The 27950-nt window shown below is 44.2% G+C and overlaps 1 protein-coding gene across 10 annotated transcripts in view; it reads right to left on the bottom strand.

Moving 5' to 3' along the window:
• Positions 1 to 1402: 1402 nt before the first annotated feature.
• Positions 1403 to 27950, bottom strand: part of STAU2 (staufen double-stranded RNA binding protein 2) — a 305674-nt gene continuing 279126 nt past the window's right edge. For all 10 annotated transcript variants that reach the window (XM_045162802.1, XM_045162800.1, XM_045162797.1 and 7 more), the window contains 2 exons: positions 3652 to 3740; positions 1403 to 2493 (listed from right to left, as the gene is read on the bottom strand). In XM_045162802.1, the coding sequence (XP_045018737.1) occupies positions 2400 to 2493; positions 3652 to 3740 (183 nt within the window). In that variant the 3' untranslated portion in view covers positions 1403 to 2399. The remainder of the gene's footprint in view (positions 2494 to 3651; positions 3741 to 27950) is intronic.

Raw genomic sequence — 27950 nt, 5'->3', positions numbered from 1 at the left:
TTATATTTCCAATTAAAATGTAAAAACAAACCTCTTCCATAAAACACATTGGCTTCAGCCCTGGGAAGTGACTACAAAGCCTGCTGCTGATTGAGAAAAGCTGAAAGCAGACACTGTAATTGATAAAGAAGATAAGTCAATCTGTGTCCTTTAAAGAATAATGAGTTCCATTTTTCATCAAAAAGATCTCCCTGTGCTGAAGAAACATTCTTTCAATAAATCTACTTAATGGTTTCCCTCTAATGATATATAACATGGCAGGCCACCCATCATTTGCAATGCTAATTCAACCCAAAGGAAACCCAACCAGTTCCCAGGAAAGGCTGCTGGAAAACCATCTAAAGGGAAAAATTCGAAAGGCCTTTTGGGGCTCCTCAAGTAGGTAGATGGATGGGAATTTGAATACATAGAGTCTCACTAAACTTGAAACTCGATGCAAATGTCCATCCACTACCCCCACGGCCACTCCTGTGTGCTCACCTCCAAGGATGACTTGTCAGATGGTTCCAGAGTAAATACCTCAGATGCTTGGGCTGTGAGAAACGATGAGCTTTGTTTGTTTCCTGAGCTCATCCATCTCCCACAGCCCGGCCAGCCTTGGTGGTGTTGGGACCGTGGGCTGTGGGAGGCACTTTATGGCGTTTGGGAAACTGAAGATGTGTTTTAAAGATCCTGTCTGAGTGATGCTGACAGGGCATGGTCCCTGCCCAGCCCAGGGCCAGAGCCTCAGGTGCTGAAAGGCCCAGGGGGAAGGAAGGGCCTGCCCCCTTTCCGAGGGTGTCATGTAGGACCCTCCTCACCTGGTGCCAGGCAGCAGACTTATTGTTTGACCTGGCTGATCTTCGTGAATCCCAACTTTACAAATGGGCTGTTATCTCCACCAGGGCCCAGACATTAGGGAGCAAAACCCATTTCCTCTGAGGGCACCCAGCCCTCTCGATGCTGGCGGACTTCCCCGCCTGGGAGTCGTTAAGAACAACCCTCCAGTGATTTCCTTCTGTTGCTGTTTGTTTATCCTCCAGTCGCGTGTGAGTCAGCCAGATCATGACTTGTGGTGGTTTTGCTTGTGAAACCTTATATAATTCTAGGCCTATTGTCACGTTGGGCCGAGCAGTTAGACCATAGAGTGTTTTCTCATTGCACAACGTTGGCAGATCAATAGGGAGAAAACCTGAACAATGAGGTGACGCTGGCTGGTCAGGAACCTGGCTCCGAGTCACCCAGGGAGGCAGCCCTGCAGTTTCGCAGAGGCAGCCTGGTAGCAAGAGAAGCCTGGACGTCCCCTTCTGTCACCACTGTGCAGTGACGGGGCCCGCCTTCGGGACGGGTGACACTGGGGTGACGTTTCAGAGAGGAGAGCGAAGCAAGGAAAGAAGAACAATGACCACACTTCACACAGAAACCGACCACATTTTTTTTTTTACTGCGTTGTCTTCACCCTGGATTCCAACATGCTGGTCCAGAGCATGGCTGGCAAGACCTCTATGGATCCTCTGACTGGCTTTCCTTCCCCGCCATGTACATTACTGCTTTTGATCCCACTCCGTGACCCAAGTGCAGAGGCAGTTATCAAAGAACACTTTGGATGCAAACAGTGAGCGGCTTACAACACATGGATGGGGTGGGAGCGATGTCCACCACGAACGTGGAATCCACATAAATGGCTGGAGAGGCAAGACGCCTCCTCAGTGGCTAATAGGATGATGGCGTTCAAAACCCACAACTGGTTTTTGTTTTCTTTCTGAATTCCTGGCGTCTATTGAAACCAGTTGTTCCTACCCTTATTTCATATGTGTAATCACAAGTCTGACCTGATTTCCACCATGGTTGTTGGCATACATCTTTGAGTGGTGCACCCTGAAGTTATTCATACTGATATAGGATGAAGCTTACAAACATCTGCATTGAAAGAGAAACTGGGGTGACTCTATATGAAGACAACGACCATCACATTGCACAGCACATCGTTGGTTAATCTTGGAATCATCAGGCATTATTTAAAATGAGAGAGAATAGAAGCGAACACAAGTGCCACGAGAAAACAATCCTAACAACAGAACCAAACCCAATTTCTCTATTCATCATTGAAAAACCAAACCCAATTTCTCTAACACTTTTCATTAATTGTTATTTTAAGCTCCAGTAGCAGGATCGGATTTCTGCTGCCTCTGGGCAAATGAGTTATGATCTGATCTCAAGTTCCAAGGGAAATGCTCAAAGTTTTATTTTCCCCCAGTTGAATAAACAGTCCTATGTCTATTATCCCTTGTGTTAGAATAGTGTTGTCTTCACATAAGACTCAAATCATGGTATTAGTCATTCATTTCCTTGAACACAGACACCCTCATGCGTGCTGACAGGTTTATAAGGATGCGGTGGCAGCGCGGTTATGGGAGCTGCTAGATGACCGACCTTGATTTCTTGCAGTCCTGAGCGATGGAGCCCGGGTGTGTCTGGTTATTGTTCGCTTTCTCTCCCAGATGCTGGGCTTGTCTGGAAGATTAATACATTAACAAGAGCTGAAGGTCCAGGGTTGCACATCTTCAGACATGTTTATTAGCAGATGGCACACAGGATTCAAAGGTCACCACAAAAGTGACATTTTAAAGTGAAACAACAATATTTATGTTCAGATAGTCTACTGATGAGATCATGTGGAAATGGTTTTGATTAAATTAGCTTATAAATGGTTGCCAATCTATAGACAACTTAAAATGCCACGTCTGTTTACCAAATGTTTTCTTCTCACGCTCTCACCCTTTAAATATTAATGACCAAATGCTGTTTTTTCTTGGTCAGCGTGGGGGGGTGGATAAGCTTTTTTTAACTGTAAGATCTGTATATTTGGTTTTGACTTCCTGGGTTATCTGACTTTTCCTTTTTTTTTTTCATTCTAAAAATGTTATCTCCTGTATGAGTTCTGAAGTCTCACCTGCTATTATTCCTGCTTGGAAAGAATTTGGATTCCACTATGGTAAATACAATGGCTTGCAATTTCTTTAGTATAAATTGGGTCTCTGGAGGGACCTAAAGTTCAGTCCCTCGGATCAAATGTTATGTTCAATATCATAAAAGAGGTATGAGCTGGATTTCAGAAATTCTTATTAAAGCTGCGATTTGGCCTCTGCAGCCCTCAGAAGCCACAGTTTTGTGACAGTGTGTGCTAGCGTTTCATATAACAACGTGAAAAACAAAATGCAGCCAAAGGGAGAGAACCCTGCTCTCATCTTTTTTTTTTTTTTTTTTCCTTCTCTGTTGTGCCTACAACCTAGCAGGGCTTTGAGGGAAAAATTTTACCTCAGAAAATGGTTTAGTCAGAGAAGGCTCAACAGTCTGAAATCAAAGTCATCTTTTGTAAGTTTTGCAGGTCTCTGTGGTCCATAAAACTCACAGAAATATTTCCAGCAAAGGCATTAAAATGCAGAAATAATGATCCATCAGTAGATTAAAACTTTCACAGAGATATTTAGAGGCAACAAATATGAACATATATACTGGTTCTCTTTTATTTACACTGAATTGTGTTATGAATAATTTTGCAGGATATAGATATTATTGTCTTGAGTTTTTCACTTTATTATGATGTTGATCTTATTTTCCAGACAAGTTACAAAATTACAAATGTAAGAATACCACAGAAGATGTACTCACTTTTCAAGAGAACCTTTTTCAATATTCATTGCCCCTTCCATTGAATCCAGTCCTTGTTCAGAAAATTGTTTCAAGGCACTTAAAGCTGCCTAAAAATGAAAACAAACACGCAGACAAGGAGATTCATTCACTGACTTTCACATAATAAACAGGAATGCAATGGTAAAAGAAGCTGTGATATATAGTAAAAGCTATCATTTTCATTCCTCTAAATAAATGCTTTTTTGTATCACTTAACAAAATTACATTTGAGAGGGTATATTATGATGGAGCAATGTATGTCCTAGAAAGGCTTTATTTTTGTGTGTTTGTGGGGAGAAGTGGAGAGAGGAACCTGCATAAACCTTATGCCTTATCCATAATTTTGTAAGATGGCAACAAAGTTTTATCCGCAAATGTAGAAACATGTCATAGAAGCCTATCTATGTTCAATGATGATTTCTGCATCATTTCTCCTTACATTCCTGAAACTACATGTTCTCTTCTTCCAGATGTGAAAGCATCAGATATTTTTTCCCAACTGTCCAAAGCTAGCATAAATGTACTGGTCAATTTTATAGACATTTAGCCCCAACCAAGTCACAGAATGTGAGTGGTGAAAGGGACCAAAGAATTCTGATGGGATGGTATGATGAAGGTATTCTGTACATAGAGAAAAAATCTGCCTCCGTGGGGGCCCTGGGGAGGCCTGCCTGGCCACCGCAGAGCCTCCTGAGGTAGGGATATGCCCGGATGCGTGGGATGCCGAAGGGTGTTGACAGGCTGGTGGAGCCTCGCTGAATAGCTGGGAGGCACCAAAAAATGTGATGCTGATAAGATCTGCATAACTTGTTGACACTCTTGTGCACGGTCCAAACTGTTATTTCTTTGAATAAGAATTTGGTTCTTCTTCCCCTCCCCCACAGCCCACCCTTTTAAGCTCGATTTAGAAGGGCTTTGTTGAGTCTGAGATAGGTGTGAGCGGCCAGACTTGTTTGTATCTTGGAGATCCTGCTGGGTCACACTTTGGTCATCTGCATCTTCTCAAAGGCCTTTGTAAAAGAGTTAACTCCTGCCACTGCTCAAACTTTTATCTGCCAGCAGCTTCTTTTGGGTAGTTAAGTGCATGATCTTTTCTGCATCTCTTTATACGTAATATATCTTTTTGGTTCGGATTTTTAAGTTAATAGACTTAATTTTTTTTTTTTTTGAGAACAGTTTTAAGTTTATAGAAACATGAAGCAGGGAAACCCTCTTCCCTTCCCCCTCCCTCAACATCATTTCCCTTATTATTAACATCCAGCATTACAGAGGTACATTTATTACAACTGATAAAATATTGATATATTATCATTAACTTAAGTCCATAGTTTACAGTAGGGTTTGCTCTGTGTTGTACCTTCTATGAATTTTGACAAATGTACAATGTCATGTGCCCACCATTACATCATAGAGAATAATTTCACTGTCCTAAAAATCCCGTGTTCCACGTGTTCACCCCTCCTCCCTTTCCACTTCCCCATCCCTGGCAACTCCTTTTTTTACAGTCTTTATAGTTTTGTCTTTTTTGATGCCATACAGCTCTAAGTGTACAGTATGTAGCATTTTCAGACTGGTTTCTTTCACTTCGCAATATGCATTTAAAGTTCCTCTATGTCTTTTCATGGCTTGTCAGCTCATCTCTTTTTATTGCTGAATATGTTCTATTGTCTGGATATACCACAGTTTGAGGGATATCTTGGGTTACTTCAGGTTTTTGATGATTATGAATAAAGCTGCTATCAACATCTATGTGCAGATTTTTGTGTGATGTTTGTAACATTTTTTTTAGTCCTTTTATTTTTAAAATATCAACCACTATATTCAACCAAAAGGACTAATACATCCTCATCTTTTCCTTCAGGCTGTTTCTTCCTTTCAGATCTGAGCTGATCTTCCCAGTTCAGCTGAATGCCCACTGATGCCTCTGCTCTGGCCTGGGAGGGCTGGGGCAGGGGCAGGGTGAAGGTGGGGCGGCTGTGCTGGGCTCTGTGTTTCATCACTCTCTCTCTAAACCCGGAGTCCTTTAGGAATGGCAGTGCCCCAGCCCCATTACCCTTGATCTCGGTCTAGGCTCCTACTACACAGTAGCTGGCATAGGTTACAATGACACGTAAGCACTAACCTCAGTTGGGTAGGACCAGTATGGCCATCTCATTGGGGTTACTATTATGGACTGAATTATGTCCACTCTCAAATTCGTATGTCGTTCCAATCCCCCATACATAGAACATGACCTTAGTTGGAAATAAGATCTTTGCCAACATAATTAATTAAGATGAAGTCATACTAGATCATCCATCCCAGGTGGCACAGTGGTAAAGAATTCACCTGCCAATACAGGAGACGCAGGAGACTCGGGTTTGATCCCTGGGTCAGGAAGATCCCCTAGAGTAGGAAATGGCAACCCACTCCAGTTTCCTTGTCTCGAAAATTCCATGGACAGAGGAGTCTGGTGGGTTTCAGTCCATGGGTTTGCAAAGAGTCAGCCACAACTGAGCTCACACACACACACATATATTAATTAGATTAAGGTGGGTCCCAACCCATTATGACCAATGTCCTTACAAAAAAAGGAAAATTCAAAAACAGAAACACACACAGGTAGAACACTGTGTTAAGAAAGTGAGTTAAGAAAGTGTTGAATTGATGGAACAGAAGCCAAGGAACACCAAAGGCTGCCAGGCAACCACCAGAAACTAGGAGAGAGGTATGGAACAGATTCCTTCCGCATGGCCCTCAAAAGGAACCAACCATGCCTACACCTTGCTCTTGGACTCCTAACCTCCAGAGCTGTGAGACAAGAACTTAGTGTCAAATTTATTGTGGGTGATCCTTTGTTACGGCAGCCCTAACAACAATTACAGGCACATCATCATTCCTCTATAAGGAAAGACCCTCTTTCTCCTCTCTTTGATATTTCCTTCATTGTCTTTTTATTATAAAAATAGTTTCTCATTACAGAAAAATCATAATATGTAAGCAAGCAAAAAGAATGTGAAAATATTCAGTCTTACACACCACTCAAAACTTGGTGCATGTCTTTCCAATCCTCTTCTATCCCCCTCCTCACCAGTACACACTTTAACCTGGATCATATCCTAACACTATTTTAGAACCTGCTCTTTTCATTGAATCATTAGCGATTTTCCATAGCAACAGAAACACTTCAGCAACGTCATTTTGCAGGACTACACAGTATCTCACTGACTTTATGTGCCTTCCTGTATTTAACCAATCCCTACTGTTGACATTGAGACCACATCCAATTTTTAGGCTCTTATTAACACTGCACCAGGATCTCCCTGGCAGTCCAGTGGTTAAGATTTTAAGCTACCAATGCAGGGGGCATGGGTTCCATCCCTGGTCATCGAACTGAGATCCCACATGCAGTACAGCATGACCCAAAAAACAAAAAACACTGCACCAACCAAGCTTTCTAATACTAAATCATTGCCTACTGTCCCAATAATTTCCTTGTGATAAAGTCCTATAAGTTGAATTTCTGGACCAAAATGCACACATATTTTGAAAGATGTGATATGAACTTCCCTCTGCCCTCAGAGAGGTTGTATCCACAACAACACTCTGAGGAGCACCTGTTTCTCTAGGTCCTTTTGGAATTACCTCTCAGAACAACTTGTGGATCATTGGAGCCAACCGGTTTTGTCATTTTATGGCCCCACTTTATTTTTCATTTGTCCATCCTAAGCATTTACTTGATTCACTAGACTTAACTTTGAGGGAAGTTTGGTTGCCTTCAAAAGTTAAATTCACCCTCAAAGGACTCAGATTTGGACATTTCTCCTCCTTAAAATAAAAAGTAATTCGCACAGGAATTGGAGTTTTTTAAAGCCAATGAGGTGACCTCTGTGGTCCTTTCAAGTCCTGAAATACTCGGGGGCCTGGGCAACCTGCCCACGTGACTCTGCTGAGCATGGCCCTACGGGTGTGCACATCCTTGTGGGCTTGTCACGTGAACCTGAGCGTGAAGTCCCGCCCCCTGTGCACACGCATGGAGGGTGGCACCAGGCCTGCTCACAGTATGTGAATTATTGGCAAGAATGCTGATTTTTATCAATTTCTTCCCAAATGGACATTACAGAACACCTTCCATAGTAATCTGTCTGCATGTGGTTGGTGTTGCTGAATGAGACTCCTGAGTGCTCCAGGGCTTCTTGGTCCTGTTTTATTCCCAGCATAGCCAAAATGACCACCAGTACAAATTCTTAAAAAATAAAAGCAAAACCCACTTATGAGCTAACTGTTCAGCCCATTTTTCAGTAGTTGCTTGGGGAATACAGGTTGTGTCAATACCAGAAATCTTATGTCTTGGCTCACAGAGTCCAGGACCCAATGAAACTCATTCTCTTCCATCCAAATAGAGATGCCCCTAAGAGATGAAGGTGAAGTCTCAGGGAGCAGGTTGCGTGCTTTAGCTCTTGCAAAAGCTTCTGGATGATTTAATCAACATGACAGGCAGGTCCCCAAGCGCTGTGAAGATGACTGTCACCGCTCCAAGAACGTCCTCCCAGCTGGAATGGCGGGGTACTCTTTCACTTGATGCCATGAATGGATTTTCAGAATTCTTATGTGGCTGGTTCCCTCCAAAGGTATGTTTAAAGGCTTTCAAATAACATTCCCTTATCTGTCTGATGAGATAATTCAGCCCACATCTTATTGATAACCCTGAATACAATCGCTTCTAAGTATGAGATGACTTCTTTCTAATTTATAAAAGGCAATGAAGATACTTTATCTTCTCTGTAAACAGCAGTTGCTGCCCTTTGATGAGCATCCCTGTGCCACAGTCATGAGACCAGGTCCCTTACCTGCGTGACCTCAGGTGTTACCACAGCCCTGCAAGGTGGGCCCTTCCCATGAAGAATTCAACAACCTACTCAAGGTCGCATGGCTAGGAAGTGGCAGAGCAGAGGCGTGAACCCGGCACACATCCTGGGTCACTTCACGTTATTTTCTTCAGACATAAAAACCGCTCACATTCAGCCTAGCCAATTTCAGCATAACTCCTTCCAAAGTCCGTCTAGTCTAAATGTCTAAACAAGGTCCGTCTAGTCAAGGCTATGGTTTTTCCAGTGGTCATGTATGGATGTGAGAGTTGGACTATAAAGAAAGCTGAGCACCGAAGAATTGATGCTTTTGAACTGTGGTGTTGGAGAAGACCTTTGTGAGTCCCTTGCACTGCAAGGAGATCCAACCCAATCCTAAAGGAAATCAGTCCTGAATATTCACTAGAAGGACTGATGCTGAAGCTGAAGCTCCAATACTTTGGCTACCTGAGGCGAAGAACTGACTCAATGGAAAAGACCCTGAAGCTGGGAAAGATTGAAGGCAGGAGGAGAAGGGGATGACAGAGGATGAGATGGTTGGATGGCTTCACCGACTCAATGGATGTGAGTCTGAGCAAGCTCCCGGAGTTGGTGATGGACAGGGAAGCCTGGCGTACTGCAGTCCATGGGGTCACAAAGAGTCAGAAATGACTGAGCGAACTGAACTGAACTGGATGGACCTAGAGACAGTCATATAGTGTGAATGAAGTAAGTCAGAAGGAGAAAACAAATCATTCAATAATGTAGATGTAGAATCTAGAAAAATGATACAGATGAACTTATTTGCAAAGCAGAAATAGAGACAGATGTAGAAAAGAAATATATGGATACCAAGGGGGGAAGGAGGTGGTGGGAGGAATTGGAAGATTGGGATTGACATATATACACTATTGATACTATGTATTCCTAGGGATCTTTCTGACCCAGGGATCGAACCTGCATCTCCTGTATTGGCAGGAGGATTCTTTACCACTAAGCCACCAGGGAAGTGGTAAAGCAATGGAATATTCAGTTCAGTCAATTCAGTCGCTCAGTCGTGTCTGACTCCTTGCGACCCCATGAATCACAGCATGCCAGGCCTCCCTGTCCATCGCCAACTCCCGGAGTTCACTCAGACTCACGTCCATAGAGTCAGTGATGCCATCCAGCCATCTCACCCTCTGTCGTCCCCTTCTCCTCCTGCCCCCAATCCCTCCCATACAGCCATAAAAAGAATGGAATAATGCTATTTACAGCAACATGGATGGACCTAGAAATTATCATGTTCAGTGAGGTATCAGTGAGTGTACAATATGGTATCACTTATATGTGGAATGTAAAAAAAATGATATAAATGAACATATTTACAAAATGGAAATAGACATATGAAACAAAGTTATGGTTACCAGAGAGGATAGTGGGTGGTGGTGGTCAGGGTAGGGGGAAGATAAATTAGGAGTTTGGGATTAGCATATACACACTGCTGCTGCTGCTACTGCCGCTAAGTCGCTTCAGTTGTATCCGACTCTGTGCGACACCATAGACGGCAGCCCACTGGGCTTCCCTGTCCCTGGGATTCTTCAGGAAAGAACACTGGAGTGGGTTGCCATTTCCTTGTCCAATGCATGAGAGTGAAAAGTGAAAGTGAAGTCGCTCAGTCGTGTCTGACTCTTAGCGACCCCATGGACTGCAGCCCACCAGGCCCCTCCATCCATGGGATTTTCCAGGCAAGAGTACTACTACACATAAAACAGGAAAACAGTAAGGGCTTACTGTATAACACAGGCAGGGCTTCCCTGGTGGCTCAGTGGTAACAAATCTGCCTGCCTCTTTTCATGGAATTTTCCAGTTAAGAATACTGGAGTCGGTTGCCATTTTCTATTCCAGGTGATCTTCCCAACTAGGGATCAAACCCATGTCTCCTCTGTCTCCTGCATTGGCGGGCGGATTCTTTACCACTGGGTCACCACAGAAGGCCTGGGATTGTTTTTTAAAGGTCTATCCAAGGCAGTAGATGTAGCTTTGTTTGAAAGGTGAAATTTTAAGTGTTTTTAAAAAGTGGATGACATTTCCTTTTCTTAGTCCTGTCTTTCCAGCTCAACACTTGTATCCATTTGTGTGTGTGTGTGTTTCCCTTAGAGGAGGGCATCTGCATAGATACATAGAAATATTTTTGTCCCCCAAAGATTTTACAACTGTTTTGGGAATAAAGCCCCACAGGGTCTAGAACAGATGTCGCTACCATTTCATGTAGGGCTTGTTTTGTGCGTAGTTATAGCAATGCCAGAAACATAATGCCAATAAGATGCTTCCCATGCCGGTTTGTTGGTCTTGGTTCGCATGTGTATGTGTGTGTGTGTGTGTGTGTGTGTGTGTGTGTGTTCACAGGATAGGGGTGAGCCTTTCCAGTCGTTTCTGTCATTTCTAACTTTCCTCTGGTTGATGAGCAATTAAGCAGACTTGAAACCAGGGCCTACTCTTCCTGCTTTCTTCTGCAGGGATTAAATAGCTTGTAAGGACAATGTAGCAGCATTAAATCATTCTTTGAGAGACAACAATGGCTCATTAGCAAAATGTGAATTTTAACTCATCCCCTCTTGACACGCAGCACTTTTAGGAGTCTTTGAACAGGATGCCCAACAGATCCTTTTATTCCTTTCTTTTTTTTCCATTTCACACTTTTCCCACCGATTTCACATCCTGAACCCCAGAAACAGGCTGTTCCCATTAAAGTCAATGGTAACCATACAAGTCCAAATGTGGCCTTCATTTTGAAGTTAAGTGTTCAAGGTTTGTTTTGTTTAGGCTTCTCCCCCTTAAAGTGCTTGCTCATATGGAACTCTTCCTGGGAGTAGATCTAACTGCTGGACTCATTTCAGAACACACACAAATGGACCTATATGTGGCTCATTAAATCAGTCTCCTTTAATGAGAAAATCATAGGCTTCAAATTACAAACATCTTCAACTGAGCTGCGGACTCCTCTCACTTTTTTTTTTTTTTAATGTGGCTCATTTTTAAAGTCTCTATTTTATTTGTTACAATATTGTTTCTGTTTTCTATTTTGGTTTTTTGGCTGCAAGATACATGGGATTTTAGCTTGCCAACCAGGGATCGAACCCACGCCCCCTACATTAAAATAAGTCTATCCACGGGTTCGCCAGGGAAGTCCCAGGACTCCCCTTCCTCCTCCCAATAATCTTTGAGATCAACTCTGCGAAATCACTTAAATGACTGAAAAACCAGAAGGTCTTTTCTTCAGTAGGTTTGAAGCCTTACTGCCCAAAGAATGTGAATTTTAATGTTTCTAAGTTATCATTTTCTTACTTTTAAAAGTCTGTAACAAAATGCCAAGTCTCTCTTTATATAAAATAAAAGAAACCCCAAAGAGAACATTGTATTTCTAAATTTTATCACATTATGATAGAAGCCTCAATCTGTATTTCATTTCAGATGAATCTGTGGTTGGACTTAAGAAATAAAAATAGGATTATATTGAGCTTTAATTAAACCAATTGCTGCTCTGCTTTCTAACAGTTTCACTATCGTCCCCACTTTCATTTGTGCTTACACAATCCTGTTAGTTCGGGTAATTTTCATAAAATTGGTATTTTATTAAAAAAAAAAAAAAAAGCTCCTACTGTTGGAACAAAGGGATGTCAGCTAAGGTGAAGACTACTCATTCTAGGGAAAAAAAAGAGGTGGGGGTGGTCAAAAGACATGCACATTTTAGACCATCTCCTAAGGCAAAGAACAGGAATTCTGGCTTGAGAATTTGGGGAATTAGTACAAAATGGGACATTTAAACTATAGACTTAGGCATCATCTTTATTTCAGTGATCAGGCTCTGACTGTTGGTTAATCCACGTAGCTGCCAGCCTTGACAATAATACAGAATCGAATTTGAAAAAGGATTAGCTGTGCTAAGAGGAGTGTTTTCAGCGTGCTTAGAACAAGCTCGAGTGGCGCCCTCATCGTGTTCTCGCCGTCCAGTCACGCTGTGTCTGTTTTACCAAGAGCATTCATTTTAAATTTGTGTGTTGTCTCTATTTTTGCTTCAACGAAAAGTCCCCTTTGTAATGGCGTTTATGGAAACATGTGTTGGGCACAAAGGCAAGCGTCCCTGAATGGTGACAGCATCTATCTCTGAGCTTGGCAGGATAATCCTCCCAAAGGTGTCCATGTCTTACCCCCCAGAAGCTGAATATACTGCCTCACATGGTAAAAGTGATTTTGCAGATGGGACTGAGGAATGAACATTGAGATGGACAGGTTATCCTGGATAATCCAAGTGGGTCCAATTTAATCACATGTCAAGTCACTTCAGTCGTGTCCAACTCTTTGCGACCCCATGGACTGTAGCCCTCCAGGGTCCTCTGTCCATGGGCTTCTCCAGGCAAGAATACTGGAGTGGGTTGTTATGCCCTCCTCCAGGGGACCTTCCCGACCCAAGAATCGAATCCATGTCTGTCTCCTGCGTTGGCAGGCGGGTTCTTTACCACTAGTGCCACCCAGGCCCTAATTTAATCACACAAGTGCTTAAAATCACAGAACCTTTCCTGGCTTTGGTAAGAAAGAAAGATGTGGCCAGGAAAATATGGTCAACGAAATGCAATGTTCTTAGTTTGAAGGTGGAGGAAGGGGGACAAAAACCAAGGAAAGCGGGTGGCCTCTAGAAACTAGAAAAGGCAAGGAGATACTAGAGCCTCAAAAAGGAACTGCAGATATCTTGATTTCAGCTCAGTGAGACTTGAGACTCCTGTCTGAACTCTAAGAACTCTAAGATAATACATTTGTGTTGTGCTGAGTCTATCGTAAAGAAAATCAGTCCTGAATATTCATTGGAAGGACTGATGCTGGAGCTGAAACTTCCATACTTTGGCCACCTGATGCGAAGAACTGACTCATTTGAAAAAACCCTTATGCTGGGGAAGCTTGAAGGCAGGAGGAGAAGGGGACGACAGAGGATGAGATGGTCGAATGGCATCACCGACACAATTTACGTGAGTTTGATATAAGATTGACATGGTAGGCTCCGGGAGTTGGTGATGGACAGGGAAGCCTGGCGTGCTGCAGTCCCTGGGGTCACAAAGAGTCGGACACAACTGAGCAACTGAACTGAACTGAGCCACTAAGCCTGTTCGTTTTTTATAGCAGCAGGAGAAAACGAATACACTCTTCTGGTCGCCTGGACAAGGAAGTGAAAGGGCATGGCACTTAAAGTCTGTCAGGCCTAGATTCAAATGCCAGCTCCATGGGATTTCCCTGGTGGGCCAGTGGTTAAGACTCCATGCTTCCATTGCAGGGAGCATGGGTTCAGTCCCTTTCAGGGAACTAAGATCACACATGCCTCGAAGCACAGCCAAAAAAAAAAAAAGAAAGAAGATGCCAGCTCCACTGCAGACCAGCTGTGTGTCTTCATGCAAGCGACTGTATCGCTCACAGCCTTGTTTTCGTGTGCCATGATTAGGCCTAAGCAAGCTAACAATAAACCCTTTCTATCATCTAAATGCCCGGGTCATGTTAAAATTTCCCTGATAACTTCAATAATGTATTTTAAAGTTGGTTTTTGAATCTATATTCCAACAGTTCACCAGTTGTATGTGATTGACCTTTTAGGATCTAGGCATTCCATGGCAGCAGAATAATGCCTCCCAAAGACATCTGAGTTCTTGTTCCAGAGACCTGTGAATAACAGTTTTCAAGGGACTTTGCAGATGGGATAAACTGAGAGCCTGGAGATGGGGAGATTAGTCTGCATTCTCTGGTGAGTTCAATCTGATCCAACGAGCCCTCAAAATTAGAGAACCTGTCCCACCTCCAGTCAGAGAGAGACATAATGATGGAAGAGGGGTCGGAGGGCTGCGACATATTGGCTTTGACTATGGAGGAAGGGGCCAGGAAGCAGGGAATGGGGGAAGCTTACAGAAGCTGGAAAAAGCAAGGAAACACTCTCCCCGCTGAGCCTCCAGAGAGGAACACAGCCCTGCTGACTCTGGATTTCAGCCCTGTGAACCGTGATTGACTTCTGACTACAGAAGAGTCAGATAATCCACCTGTGCTGTTTCACACCACCCTGCCTTTAACAGAGGGACTGAAGTCACACTAAGGTGTGACCTCTGCCGCCAGGTTCTTTCCCAGGACCAGGCTGGTGCTGGGTCTGACAAGGAGGTCAGAGGGCCTGCCTGAGACTCTGGCTTGGGGGTCTGAGAAGAAGGGCCAGCTGAGTGGCAGCCCTCCTCAGGCAAGAGCCAAAGGACTCTTCTCAAAGCAGACTTCACCCTAGGATCAGGTCGCCAAGATCAAGTCACCTAAATCCTTCTAGGACCTCCCTCTGCCCTCGGGGCCTATGCAACTTCTCTCCCTTCGCTCCTTCCATTCTGTGCTGGCCTCCTTTCTGTTCCCTGACTTTGACAAACTCCCCCTGACCTCAGGGACTCACAATGGCCAGTCCCTCCAGCCACCCCCTCCTCAGGACCAGCTGCCTGTCAACAGTCAGGTCTCAGACCAGGAAGGCCTGATCTGAGAAGGCCTGACCACCCCCAGCAAATCACACATTATCCTCATAACACTTGTCACAGCCTGTCATTATTTCCCAGAGGGAGGGGCCTTGTCTGTCTGATTGACAACTGGGTACCGTCATTCAGTCAACAGAGTCAGTGGTACTATGAGGTATCACCTCACACCTGCCAGAATGACCATTCATGAAAAAGTCTACAAATAACAAATGCTGCAGAGTGTGGAGAAAAGGAAACCTTCCTACACTGCTCACGGAAATGTAAATTGATACAGCCATTGTGGAAAATAGTATGGAGGTTCCTCAAAAAACTAAAAGTAGAATTACCATATGATTCAGCAATTCTAATCAGAGATATATAGACAGTAGATTGGTGGTTGCCGAGGGGGTCAGGGGTGGGAGAGGGCTGGACTGGAAGTTTGGGATTAGTAGCTGTAGACTGACAGATACAGGATGGATAAGAAAACAAGGGCCTACTGTAGAGCGCAGGGAACCATATTCAACATCCTGTGATAAATCATATGTGACAGAATATGGAAAGGAATGTAGATATGTATATAACTGAATCACTTTGCTCTACAGCGGAAATTAATACAAAATTGTAAATCAACTATTCATCAATAAAAAATAAATTAAAGGGACTTCCATGGTGGCCCAGTGACTGAGACTCTGTGCTTTCAATGCAAAGGACTGGGGTTTAATCCTGGTCAGGGAACAAAATCCCACACGCTGCCACTAAAGATCCCACATGCCGCAATTAAGACCCAGCACAGTCAAGTAAATAAAGATAAAAATAAATATTAAAAACATACAAAAGAAAATAAAACAGGGTTATTGAGGCCAGGGAACCACACTGGGCACCAGGAAAACTCAGCTGAACAGACAGGGTCCCTGTCTGTTCTCAGCATGTCTTCCAGCAGGAAGGAAAGCACGCCGACCACACCAGGCCGACAGGTGATGCTGTAGAGACAGCACCGACAAGCAGCCCTGGGAAGGGCACCCAGGTCTGCCTCGAGAAGACGGTGTCATGGAGAGGCCACAGGGTACACAGGGTGAGAAGGACTCCTTCGAGGAGGCGAGCAGTGGGCAGAGGGTGATGCTGGCAGGGGGCACTGCTCCTGCACAGGGGCTGGGAGGGAAGGCGGGCTTGGGGACATGATCAGAGTCCTGGGCGATAGACCAAGGAGGCTCCGTGTCCTGGAAAAGCTGAGCCAAGCCTGAGGGGCAGAAGCCATAGGCAAAGGGATTTGGTCTCCAAACAGGAAGGAACCTTGTGTCTGCAGAGAGCAAGCTGGGTCCTGAGGAAGGACTGGGTGGGACACCTCGCTGGAGCAGGTAGCTGTGAGGCCACTTGCGCCTCAGGCTCTCCGATGCTCTAAGTCAGGTGAAGAACGCCTCACAGCTGCAGAGTGAGGCGGCAGTTGCAGAGGTGACAGGTAGAGCTTTGTCACCTGTGATGACTGTGGTTTGCAGGGAAAGCTGAGTTTGGGCCTGAGCTTCACTATGGGTCCTGTGAGAAAGTGTCTTTCCCTTCTCGTTCCTCAATGTCTCAATTTAGAAGACGGAGTAGCCGTACTATTACAGGGGTGAATTGATGGATGTGTCCTGGGGTTGTCTGCCACACATTGTGCTGCATGGAAAATGTGTAACAACTAACCCTCATGGGGAAAAATCCCTAACTGGTACCACCTCCAGCTCCCTCCTCACTGCTTGGAGGCAGGGCAGCAATGCTGTTTTAAGAGCCGGGCTTATTGACCCGCTCCACCAACTGGCAACCATAATAGGACTTTAGGCAAGTGAAACTCTCAACTCTTCAATGACATCTCATGTTCATAACACTCACTTTACTCTAAGAAGTTTCCATCCCTAACTCATTTATCTTCATGGTTGCTACAAGGAGCCTTGACTGTCATCTCCAATTTAAGAGGAGGATGCAGAGACAGAGATGAAGAAATTTATGCAAGATCAACAGGACTTGATCTTGATGGATCTGAAATCTGGACACAGATGGTTTGGCTCTGGAGCCAATTCTTAACTATTATATTGTACCACCTGCGAATCCAGTGATAGGATGCACCCTCTGAGTGCTCAGGAAATGGCCTGATGGACTTCCCTGGTGGGCCAGTGGTTAGGACTCTGGGCTTCTACGGCAGGGGGCGCGAGTTCAATCCCAGGTTAGGGAACAAAGATCCCACATGCCTCTCGGTGTGGCCAAAATATAACAAAAAATTATTTAAAAAAAATATACCCGTAGGTCTTGTGTGTGGTGAGGTGCTTAAAAAGAAAGAAAGGAATGGCATGAGCCAGTCCAAGAGCATGGAGCCTCATGAGAGACAGGGTCTGAGTACAGGCTCTGAGGATACGGGCTGCCTCTTTGATCCAATCCCTTACTTCCTCTATGCTCTTCTGAGCTGTGGGCTTTGGGTGGGAATTGAGAACATATCTGGAAAGACAGATGTGAAATTTACATGTTCTAGCTGCTCTTTAGGACAAAATCCCAATTTCTGACTCAGGCTCTGACGTCCTCGTGACTGTCGACATCTACTGTCAGTCTCAGCAGCCTCATTACCACACTCTTCCAAACCCCAGAGCTCCAGCCACACCAGCTCCTCTGCTCTTTGTAGAGCACCTTGAGTTCAGTGCTGTCTCGTGGACCTTCACACACTTCTCCCTAGACCTGGGGCCCTTCTCTCTGGTCTCCATAGGGCCCTGTCCCCCATCTCAGCCAGTTCTCTGCTCAACTGTCATCCCTTGAGACCAGTGACCCTACAGGAGCAACACATCCCATGCCTAGCCTGGCGTTCTTGCATCTTCTTACACTGCCTAATTTTCAGTGCTTACTGGCCCTAAAATTTTATGTTATCTATTTAATCATTTCCTCAATTATTGCCCACATCCACATTAGAATGTAAGTTCCGTGAGGGCAGAGATCTGTCTGTTTTGTTCACTGCTAAGTGCTCCACACCTAAAATAGACACTCATTTAATAAATACTTATTAGTTGAATAGGGCTTCCCTAGTAGCTCAGATGGAGAAGGCAATGGCACCCCACTCCAGTACTCTTGCCTGGAAAATCCTATGGATGGAGGAGCCTGGTAGGCTGTAGTCCATGGGGTCGCTAAGAGTCGGACACGACTGAGCGACTGCACTTTCACTTTTCACTTTCATGCATTGGAGAAGGAAATGGCAACCCACTCCAGTGTTCTTGCCTGGAGAATCCCAGGGACGGGGGAGCCTGTTGGGCTGCCGTCTATGGGGTCGCACAGAGTCGGACACGACTGAAATGACTTAGCAGCAGCAGTAGCTCAGAATCGTCTGCAATGCAGAAGATCCCGTTTCGATTCCTGGATTGGAAAGATCCGCTGGAGAAGGGATAGGCTACCCACTCCAGTATTCTTGGGCTTCCCTCATGCCTCAGCTGGTAAAGAATCCTCCTGCGATGCAGGAGACCTGGGTTTGATCCCTGGGTTGGAAAGATCCCCTGGAGAAGGGAAGGGCTACCCACTCCAGTATTCTGGCCTGGAGAATTCCAGGGACTGTGTAGTCCATCGGTTGCAAAGACTTTCACTTTATTAGTTGAATTAATGAATGACTGAATGAATGGCTGAAAACAGTGACCAAGAATATCTAGCTACCTCATATATATGATAAAGTGAAAGTAAAGCGTTAGTTGCTCAGTCATGCCCAACTCTTTGCAACCCCAAGGGCTGTAGCCTGCTAGGCTTCTCTGTCCATGGGATTTTCCAGGCAAGAATACTGCAGTGGGTTGCCATTTCCTTCTCCAGGGTATCTTCCCAACCCAAGGATTGAACTCTGGTCTCCTGCATTGCAGGCAGATTCTTTACCGTCTGAGCTACCAAGGAAGTCCTATATATACAGTGCGGTTTTATTAATTCTCAGAAGTTCCTTATGGAAATTAAGGGGTAGCTCACTTCCTCCACCGATTAAAATCCAGAAGTAAGCGTTCATTTGATGTTGAAAGGCTGATTATTCAGCTGAAGTACGTAGCTGCTACATGTTGGTCTTTCAAATGAGGGAATTAAGTATCATGATAGATCCCCAAGGTAGGTGTTCTCATATACTGTGGACTTATTTTATGCCAATTACTTTATTACAACATTGGAAGAAACTTTCTTGGAATTAATTTTAGTTTTTTTTTTCTAGAAATTCTTTGTTTCCTTCAACTAAGAGAAATATTGTCAGTGTCAAGTTCAAGAAGTAAACTTTTATCTTCTTTCTCTAGGTGCCACTGAAAGAAGCACGTCACTAATAATATCACAGTTGGTTTGGTCATTTTTAGAAACTCCATTAAAAGTAATTGTTAAGGTTTATAATTAAATAGCCATCTTAAAGGAAAAAGTAGTATCCCGGTTTCCTAAAAACATCTTCATTAAGACAATATAATCAAACAAAGAGATTTATAAATAATTATGATCACAAATGGTCCCCTTTCCCTGCTTCCACACTCAAATGAAAAGTAATTTAGTATACTTTTGGGGATGCAGTTTAGGTCTGCCAAATTCTTCTAAGTTGTTTCAAGCTAGTACTCTGAGGGTTGACATTCTAATATATCCAAACAGAGGTGTTTTTTTTTTCCCCCTAATTGTTTGGCTGCAGATAAAGATGTAAGGTTATAAGTATAAGAATTTATGCGATGATCAGTGATGGAATCCTAATCCATCTTAAGCTGTCAGCATGACAACTGGCAGTTCCCAATGTGTATTAAGAGACAGAGAAATTTTTTTTTGCCCGAGGGTACATTCCCTTTCAAAAGCAGAATATTTTTCTTCTTTTGCTTTCTAAAGATATCATGTCAGACTCCATTCTTAATGGTTAATCTTTTAAGGAGGCAAGATAAATCGGAGAGAAAATATGTGATAGATTTATAAATTGGGGGAAAATATAACATGAGGCATTCCAAAACGCAATTTCAAATCAAAACCTTAACATGGGCAAGGGACGCTATATCAACCAACAGCATTCTTTAAAAATGCCTGACATTCAGTTGGATAGAATTATATATTGAAATAGATTGTAGGCATATTGGGGATGTTTTTCCTCTAGCATCTGGTAGTATCAAAGGCCAGGAGGAAGAGTGGGTCCAGAATTTAAAAGCTGCCTTTTGGATAAATATGTGGAAAGGATAGGAATTAAGTTATCAAAAGGCTAGAAGAATTTACTGAAAGTGAGAAGGGTGCTAAAAGCAATAAGCTATTTGGAATTTGATAGCACTCAACTTTAGGGCTTTGCAGAGCTGGTATTGTTAGCCAAATAAGGGTAAAGTGATCGTACAAAAGAGGACAATTTAAGAATGAGTCAAACATGAAAAGCAACCAGGCAATACCCTGATCTGTGAAAATAAGCAGTATTTATAGTATCTGAAAGTCTTCCCAGTGGCTCAGTGCTAAAGAATTCGCCTGTGGTGCTCGAGCTGCAGGAGATGCGGTAGGATCCCTGAGTGGGGAAGATCCCCCGGAGGAGTTCAAGGCAACCCACTTCAGTGTTCTTGCCTGGGAAACCCCATGGGTGGAGGAGCCTGGTGCGCTACAGTCCACAGGGTCATGAAGAGTCAGACACGACTGAAGAAACTGAGCATGCACACACATATAGCATCTGAGAGGCAACCTGGAGTGAGCCCCAAGGGAGCCTCCTCTATGAAGCCTACTCTATATTTGGAAAAGAATAGTGACTGGTGATTTCTATGCCCTGCATCACTCAAAGTAAACTGCTAAACAGTCACCCCTAGAATCTCAATGCTCATGGAAAGACCTATTGCACATTGCTGGACAGCGGACCCTGATCAATCAAGGTCCTAGACCCCTTCCATCTTGTGACTCCACCCTCCTCTAGGCTTGCATTATGGTCCTCTCCATTCAGCCAGTGAAAGAGAAAATAAAATGGAAGATAGCACTTAGGAAGATTTTAAGAAAGAGATCTCAAAGCCCTCGTGCTGCGGAACCCAGTGACATGACCATACTGAACTCCACGACTCCACCCAACTCCAGGTTGGGTAACTAAATCTGGCTGTGAGCTGAGGAAAAGAGGAAGCAGGTGTTGTGAGCAATTAGTTTCAATTAGCACTCACAAGTGGTACTATGTCATCACACGCATTTGCTGAGGTATCTGCATGCCTATCTCCTAGAGCTGAAATTATAGTCTCTAGAACCGGGCAGGGAGAAGGCAATGGCACCCCACTCCAGTACTCTTGCCTGGAAAATCCCATGGACGGAGGAGCCTGGTGGGCTGCATTCCATGGGGTGGCTAGGAGCCAGACATGACTGAGGGACTTCACTTTCACTTTTCACTTTTACGGATTGGAGAAGGAAATGGCAACCCGCTCCAGTGTTCTTGCCTGGAGGATCCCAGGGATGGGGGAGCCTGGTGGGCTGCCATCTATGGGGTCGCACAGAGTCAGACACGACTGAAGCAACTTAGCAGCAGCAGCAGCAGAATCGGGCAGAGCTGGATGTTGTTTAGTAGCTACAGCACTAGCAATGACGTAGAATCAAGGCTCATTTGTAGGCAGGGGACGTGGGCTGCCTGGTTCACAGAGCACAGCAGCCTGGAGATGCTAAGACTGGTGATCTATGCGTGAATATTGCCAAAAAACACCCAGGTCTTTCTCCCTTCCTCAAGATGGCCTCTCTGTGAAGATATTTCCAGAGGGCAAAGATATTTCCACATGCCTACAGTGGGCAAGGGGCACTTAAGTCTGTTAATTCTTAATGTGTCTTCATGCAAAAAGCCTTCCCAGGGACCCTATGTCTCTTAGGAGGTGCTTCATTGTGGGAGGGAGCTATTGGGTTCCTGAATGACAAAGGATAGGGTAGAGGGTTTCTTGTGAACCCAAAGTTTGGGACTAAAAGTGGAAACAAAATATTTGTCAAGGGAACTTTACTGGTGGTCCAGTGGCTAAGACTCTGTGCTCCCAATTCAGGGGGCCTGGGTTCAATCCCTGGCCAGGGAACTAGATCCCACATGCTACAACTAAGACCCAGTGCAGCCAGATAAATAAATACATTTTAAAAATAAAGTCTACTAAAAAATCTTTATCAAGGATACACCAGACTTTCTTGTTAACTGAGAAAGAAGCCAGAAGTGATAGGTGAATAGGTAGGACTATATAATGTTATAAATTTATAGAATGTTATTCTGTCTCCATTTGATTTCACACAAAGTAGTAACAGCCCCCATGTGACTGACAGAACACTGGTATCTAGAATATATAAAGTAAATAACAATCTAATTAGAAGATGGACAAAGGACATGAAGAGAAGGTTAACCAAAGAGGATTTACAAATGGCAAATAAACACCTGAAAAGATGCTTAACATTACTAGCTGTTAAGACTAGGATATCATTACAAACCTATTAAAACACTGAAAACAAACATTTGTGACAATACCAAATAAAGGAGAGAATTCAGACAAACTGTGTCTATTGTTATACATTTGTGATGGGACTATGAAATGGGTCAGCCACTCTGGAAAATAGTTTTCCAGTTTTATAAAAAATACAACATAAACTTACTATACAGCCCAGCAATCATATTTTGGGGCATTTGGGAGGTTCGTGACATTGTACAGGAATGTACAATGTCATTGTACAGGAATCAAGACCATCCCCAAGGAAAAGAAATGCAAAAAAGCAAAATGGCTGTCTGAGGAGGCCTTACAAATAGCTGTGAAAAGAAGGGAAGTTAAAGCAAAGGAGAAAAGGAAAGATATACGCATTTGAATGCAGAGTTCCAAAGAATAGCAAGAAGAGATAAGAAAGCCTTCCTCGGTGATCAATGCAAAGAAATAGAGGAAAACAATAGAATGGGAAAGACTAGAGACCTCTTCAAGAAAATTAGAGATACCAAGGGAACATTTCATGCAAAGATGGGCTCAATAAAGGACAGAAATGGTATAGACCTAACAGAAGCAGAAGATATTAAGAGGTGGCAAGAATACACAGAAGAACTGTACAAAAAAGATCTTCACGACCCAGATAATCATGATGGTGTGATCACTGACCTAGAGCCAGACATCCTGGAATGTGAAGTCAAGTGGGCCTTAGGAAGCATCATTACGAACAAAGCTAGCGGAGGTAATGGAATTCCAGTTGAGCTATTTCAAATCCTGAAAGATGATGCTGTGAAAGTGCTGCACTCAATATGTCAGTGAATTTGGAAAACTCAGCAGTGGCCACAGGACTGGAAAAAGTCAGTTTTAATTCTAACCCCAAAGAAAGGCAATGCCAAAGTATGCTCAAACTACTGCACAATTGCACTCATCTCACACGCTAGTAAAGTGATGCTCAAAATTCTCCAAGCCAGGCTTCAGCAATACATGAACCGCGAGCTTCCAGATAATCAAGCTGGTTTTAGAAAAGGCAGAGGAACCAGAGATCAAACTGCCAACATCTGCTGGATCATGGAAAAAGCAAGAGAGTTCCAGAAAAACATCTATTTCTGCTTTATTGACCATGCCAAAGCCTTTGACTGTGTGGATCACAATAAACTGTGGAAAATTCTGAAAGAAATGGGGATACCAGACCACCTGACCTGCCTCTTGAGAAACCTGTATGCAGGTCAGGAAACAACAGTTAGAACTGGACATGGAACAACAGACTGGTTTCAAATAGGGAAAGGAATACGTCACAGCTGTATATCGTCACCCTGCTTATTTAACTTATATGCAGAGTATGTCATGAGAAACGCTGGGCTGGAGGAAGCACAAGCTGGAATCAAGATTACCAGGAGAAATATCAATAACCTCAGATATGCAGATGACCCCACCCTTATGGCAGAAAGTGAAGAAGAACTAAAGAGCCTCTTGATGAAAGTGAAAGAGGAGAGTGAAAAAGTGGGCTTAAAGCTCAACATTCAGAAAACGAAGATCATGGCATCTGGTCCCATCACCTCATGGCAAATAGATGTGGAAACAGTGGCTGATTTTATTTTTCTGGGCTCCAAAATCACTGCAAATGGTGGTTACAGCCATGAAATTAAGATGCTTACTCCTTGGAAGGAAAGTTATGACCAACCTAGACAGCATATTAAAAAGCAAAGACATTACTTTGCCAACAAAGGTCCATCTAGTCAAGGCTATGGTTTTCCCAGTGGTCATGTATGGATGTGAGAGTTGGACTATAAAGAAAGCTGAGTGCCAAAGAATTGATGCTTTTGAACTGTGGTGTTGGAGAAGACTCTTGAGAGTCCCTTGGACTGCAAGAAGATCCAATCAGTCCATCCTAAAGGAGATCAGGCCTGGGTGTTCATTGGAAGGACTGATGTTGAAGCTGAAACCCCAGTACTTTGGCCACCTGATGCAAAGAGCTGACTCATTTGAAAAGACCCTGATGCTGGGAAAGATTGAGGGCAGGAGAAGGGGACAACAGAGGATAAGAGTTGGATGGCATCACCGACTCAATGGACATGGGTTTGGGTGGACTCCGGGAGTTGGTGATGGATAGGGACGCCTGGCGTGCTGAGGTGCCCGGGGTCACAAAGAGTCGGACATGACTGAGTGACTGAACTGAACTGTCCCAGAGAAGAGAAAATTTATGTCCACATCAATAACTTGTACACAAGTGTTCAAGGCAGTTTTATCTCTGTTAGTAAAAGAAAAAAAAAAGCCCCAAACCCCCACAATAGATGAATTATTAAACTGTGGTACATCCACACCATGGAATACTACTCAGCAATATACAGGGATGAACTGTTGGTACATACAACAACTTGGATGGATTGCAAGGGTATTGGGCTGAGTGAAAAAAAAGTCAGTCTCCTTTTAAGACATACTGAGTCACATACTGTATGATTCCGTTTATATAGCATTCTTGAAATGACAAAAGTCTTGCCAAGGATTAGTGAGTGATAGTGGTGGGAGGAGGAGTGGGTACAGAGTGAGACCACAAAAGGATAGCACTAGGGAGATCTCTGTGATGATCAAAGAATTCTGTGTCTTGATTGTGTGGTGGTTACGTGAGTCTCTGTATGTGATAAACTGGCCATAGACCTACATTACAGAAGTGGTCCATTGTCAGTTGGTTTCCTTGGTGGCTCAGAGGTAAAGAATTCACCTGCCAATGCAGGAGTTGTGGGTTTGATTCCTGGGTTGGGAAGATCCCCTGGAGCAGGAAATGGCAACGTACGCCAGTATTCTTGCTTGAGAAATCCCATGGACAGAGAAGCCTTGTGGGCTACAGTCCATGGGGTTGCAAAAGAGTAGTACATGACTTAGCAACTAAACAACAACAAACCAGTGTCAATATCTTGGTTTGGATATTGTAGTATAGATAAATAAAATGGAAAATAAATAATACATAAAATTGGGGGAAACTGAGTACAGAGTATACAGGGTTTTTTGTATTATCTTTGCAACTTCCTGTGAATCTATACTTATTTTGCAATAAAAACTGAAAACAAAATTTGGACTGTACTGTTTGTAAAATTAGTATTCCTAATTTTAAAATAGTCCTCATTGTAAAACTTTGAAAAATACTTAAATGTCAAGGAAAAGCCCCCCATATTATCTTACCCTTCGATCAACTACAAGCCCACAAACTAGAAGTAACTGCTAATTAATAGTTTGGTGTGCATTTTTCCAGGTATTTTGTTTGGTATATCCTTACACATATACATGCTGTTTCCCTTGTGACTCAGACGGTAAGGAATCTGCCTGCAATGCAGGAGACCCAGGTTCCATCCCTGGGTCAGGAAGATCCCCCAAAGAAGGGAATGGCAACCCATTCCAGTATTCCTGCCTGGAGAATCCCATGAACAGAGGAGACTGGTGGGCTACAGTCCATGGGGTCACAAAGAGTCGGACGTGACTTAGCGACTAATACTTAATACTTATACATATACATATATGTGAACTCTGTGTTTCCCTCAAATGGAATCGCTATGCTGCTTCTTCTGAAGCTTGCTTTAGTGGTATTCTAGATAGGTGGTTTAAAATTAGATGGGCCGTCCTCCCTTGCGTTACTGAAGAATAAGGATTTGCAAGCCCAGCTGCCTGATTCCTTCTCTTGAGGAATTCTCTTGAGATCTGGAGCTCCGTCATCAAGGGGCACCCCCTTTCTTCGGGAATGTGGTTCCCTGGCCCACCTGTAAGCTTGGCAGTTCTTGCTGATGGGACACTGATACATCTGCTCTAGTTTGAACCCACTAGGCACCTGAGGCTAGGGTCAGGTTTCCCTGCATTTAAAAGAACAGGCTGGATAAAAATGTTTGCATTTGTTTATTAAACAACACATTGTGTGTTTGGGAGAATTTGGTCTAATAATTGCTTTTATTTTAACACACCACCAGACAGCATGGTTAAACAGAGAGGGCAAGCTGGCTTCTCCCACCCTTAGTTGCCAGAAGTAACAGTATGTGCATGCTCGGTCACTTCAGTCATGTCTGACTCTGTGCAACCCCACGGAGAGAGGAGCCTGCCAGGCTACAGTCTATGGGATTCTCCAGGCAAGAACACTGGAGTGGGTTGCCATGCCCTCCTCCAGGGAATCTTCCTGACCCAGGGATTGCACCCGCATCTCTTACATCTCCTGCACTGGCAGGCAGGCTCTTTACCACTAGCGCCACATCGACCAACATTCACCAAAGGATCCACTGGTTAACAACAGTCCTAAGAAGCATACACCCTGCTGGGTCTGGGGAATGACTGGCCCTCTCAGCCATTACCTCCCTCTTTCTTGTTCCCATCACAGACCCATCCCCATTGTGATTCCACTTGAAATTTACATTGGACTAGCCTAGTTGTCTATGGGGTCGCACAGAGTCGGACACGACTGAAGCGACTTAGCAGCAGCAGCAGCCGCCTAGCTGTCAAAGGATGGAAGCTTCCCAGGGAGGACCCCGGGGCAAAACTCTAAAACAAATCTACTGTAAACTCAGTTCTCTCAGTTGTAGGCATCACTGAATTTTAACTAGAGAAAGGAAAGGTTGGCAAAAATCATCTTGGCTGAAATTCACAGGTCAGGGATCACTGGGGAGAGATCATTTGGAGAAAAATTCCCATATGATTTTTTTAAAAATCATTTGCCAACAGGAGACACAGACCTTAGAAAGGCTGAGAAACACTGACTGGGACCTGTGCCCATGGTTTGCTCAGAAACTTGTATCTCAAGGTGGTCATGGACTCTTCTGAGGTCACAAAGCTCGTGAACAGCCCGCCCCAGCCTTGAACCCAGATTATCCTGGAGTAGGACAGAGTGAGTACAGTCCAGCTGGAGGGATGGCTACATGTATTTGTTCATCGGATACTTACAGCAAGCAGAGTGCCAGGCCCTGGGCCAGGCTCTGGGCACACAGAGATGAAGGACAGACAAGCCTGCCCGTGGGATGCCCCGGGCGGGTAGGGAGCATGAACGCGCATGTGATGATGTATGCAGTCTGGCCCGCAGGGTGCGGGGGGTGGGGAGGAACTTCTTGAGTGAGGTGCAGCCTGAGCTTTTGTAAAGAAAGGCATCCAGGCAGAGACACTGGGGTGATAAGCAGCATGCCTGGGTGCCTTGTGAAGGACGAGGCACCAGTGTTCCCAAGCGGCAAGGGGACACTGGGCCTGTCCTCACAGGAAGCCTGAGAGTGAGGCTCTATTAGTTTGCTGGGCTGCGTAACAAAACACCACAGACTGACAGACTGGGTGCCTTAAACAATAGAAACATACTCTCTCACGACTCTGGAGGGGAAACTCGGAGATCGAGGTGTCAGCAGGGTCACTCACCCCGCAGCAAGGCTTGCAAACAGATGCCTGCCTTGTCCCTGCATTCTCACATGGCTTTTCCTCGGTGCACATGCCTCCCTGGGCCTCTCTCTCTGTGTCCTAATCTCCTCTTCTCATAAGGACACCAGCCAGATTGGATTATGGGCTTCCCGGGTGGAACAGTGGTGAAGAACTTGCCTGCCAAAATAGGAGACATGGGTTTGATCCCTGGGCCAAGA

The sequence above is a fragment of the Bubalus bubalis genome, chromosome 15 (genome assembly GCF_019923935.1).
Source record: "Bubalus bubalis isolate 160015118507 breed Murrah chromosome 15, NDDB_SH_1, whole genome shotgun sequence".
Lineage (NCBI taxonomy): Eukaryota > Metazoa > Chordata > Mammalia > Artiodactyla > Bovidae > Bubalus > Bubalus bubalis.
Note: the sequence above shows the minus strand (reverse complement) of the source record. Positions and strands in the feature narration are given on the sequence as shown.